This window comes from Lethenteron reissneri, chromosome 68, assembly GCF_015708825.2.
Source record: "Lethenteron reissneri isolate LAM-NWPU_2019-01 chromosome 68, ASM1570882v1, whole genome shotgun sequence".
Classification (NCBI taxonomy): Eukaryota; Metazoa; Chordata; class Hyperoartia; order Petromyzontiformes; family Petromyzontidae; genus Lethenteron; species Lethenteron reissneri.
The window spans coordinates 6,168,957-6,170,694 of record NC_083846.1 but is presented as its reverse complement, the minus strand read 5'-3'; the positions used below and the strand labels follow the sequence as shown (position 1 = coordinate 6,170,694).

Sequence of the window (1,738 nt, the reverse complement as noted above, 5' to 3'; positions counted from 1 at the left end):
TCTCTCGGTGTATCTCTGTCTCACTCTCCGTGTCTGCCTCTGTTTCTCTCATTCTCTGTCTCTCGGTGTATCTCTGTCTCACTCTCCGTGTCTCTCTGTTTCTCTCATTCTCTGTCTCTCGGTGTATCTCTGTTTCACTCTCCGTGTCTGCCTCTGTTTCTCTCATTCTCTGTCTCTCGGTGTATCTCTGTTTCACTCTCCGTGTCTCTCTGTTTCTCTCATTCTCTGTCTCTCGGTGTATCTCTGTTTCACTCTCCGTGTCTCTCTGTTTCTCTCATTCTCTGTCTCTCGGTGTATCTCTGTCTCACTCTCCGTGTCTCTCTGTTTCTCTCATTCTCTGTCTCTCGGTGTATCTCTGTTTCACTCTCCGTGTCTGCCTCTGTTTCTCTCATTCTCTGTCTCTCGGTGTATCTCTGTTTCACTCTCCGTGTCTCTCTGTTTCTCTCATTCTCTGTCTCTCGGGTTATCTCTGTCTCACTCTCCGTGTCTGTCTCTGTTTCTCTCATTCTCTGTCTCTCGGTGTATCTCTGTCTCACTCTCCGTGTCTGTCTCTGTTTCTCTCATTCTCTGTCTCTGTTTATCTGTCCATCTCTGTATCTCTCTGTCTCTCTCCTTCTCTGTATCTCTCTGTCTCACTCGCTGTGTCTCTCTCTGTCTCTGTTTCTATCTGTCGTTGTCCGTATCTCTTTCTCTCTTTCACGACCTGTATCTCTCTTTGGCTGTTTCTGTCTCACCGCGTCTCTCCATCTCTCTCCATCTCTCTCTCGCTTATTCGAATGCTGGGGGGCCGGAAAAGGACTTTGCACCGGCGTGAACGTCGCCCTCCTTGTCACCTGGTCACGTGCTCGCTCGTTGGGCGTGGCCTGCGCGACGACGACCACCACCACGTGACGTGTTTGTGGTCGTGCGTGACGCGTTTCAGCGCCACGTGCCGCAGCACGTTGCTTTTTTGTTTTTTGGTTATTTTTGCTGCTGGTGACTTTGTGTTTCGTATCGAAATCGGCTCCAGTGCTGTTGCTGCTGGCAGCAATAAAAGTGATTTAAAAGTCAAAAGTCTCTCTCCATCTCTCTGTCCTTTTCTGTCTCCCTACCTCTCTCGATCTCTGTTTTCTCCTCGTCTCTCCCCCTCTCTCTCCATCTTTCTCTCCATCTCCCTCCATCTCTCTTTCCCCGTCTTACTCTTTTTTATTTAAATAACTTGCTTTATCTAAACCCCCACCTCTCGCTCAATCTCTCGTTCACTCTCTCGCTCACTCTCTCGCTCACTCTCTCACTCACTCTCTCGCTCACTCTCTCGCTCACTCTCTCGCTCACTCTCTCGCTCACTCTCTCGCTCTCTTCGTTTCTGCACGCAGCCCTTCTCGCAGTCCGACGGCCTCCGACGGGTAGCTCATAACTTGGCGTGGGTCAGCCGCGCATGGCGGAACTCCAGCCCACACACCCTGGCTCCGACCAGAGCGCGGAAGATGCCCAGGCTGCTGGCCGGGACGTTTCCCCTCCAGTGCCACCTTCCTCGCCCTGTAAATGGCGAGCTTGTCACTCTCTCTCTCTCCGTCTCTCTCTGGACAGAGCGATGATCTCCTTCACGGACGACCCACGCGTCTACGAGTGGAAGGGCTACGTCTACGCCGTGGTGCTCCTACTCACGGCGCTGCTGCAGTCCGTGCTGCAGCAGCAGTACTTCCTGCGCTGCTTCCTCATCGGCATGCGCTGTGCGCTCCGCTACCATCGGACTCGT

At 52.7% G+C, this 1,738-nt stretch overlaps 1 protein-coding gene across 1 annotated transcript in view; it reads right to left on the bottom strand.

The window, feature by feature from the left end:
* Positions 1 to 1,697: 1,697 nt before the first annotated feature.
* The window catches only part of LOC133360324 (ATP-binding cassette sub-family C member 2-like), a 43,936-nt gene continuing 43,895 nt past the window's right edge, over positions 1,698 to 1,738 (bottom strand). Inside the window, exon 11 of the mRNA XM_061578972.1 lies at positions 1,698 to 1,733. Coding sequence (XP_061434956.1) covers positions 1,698 to 1,733 — 36 coding nt within the window. The remainder of the gene's footprint in view (positions 1,734 to 1,738) is intronic.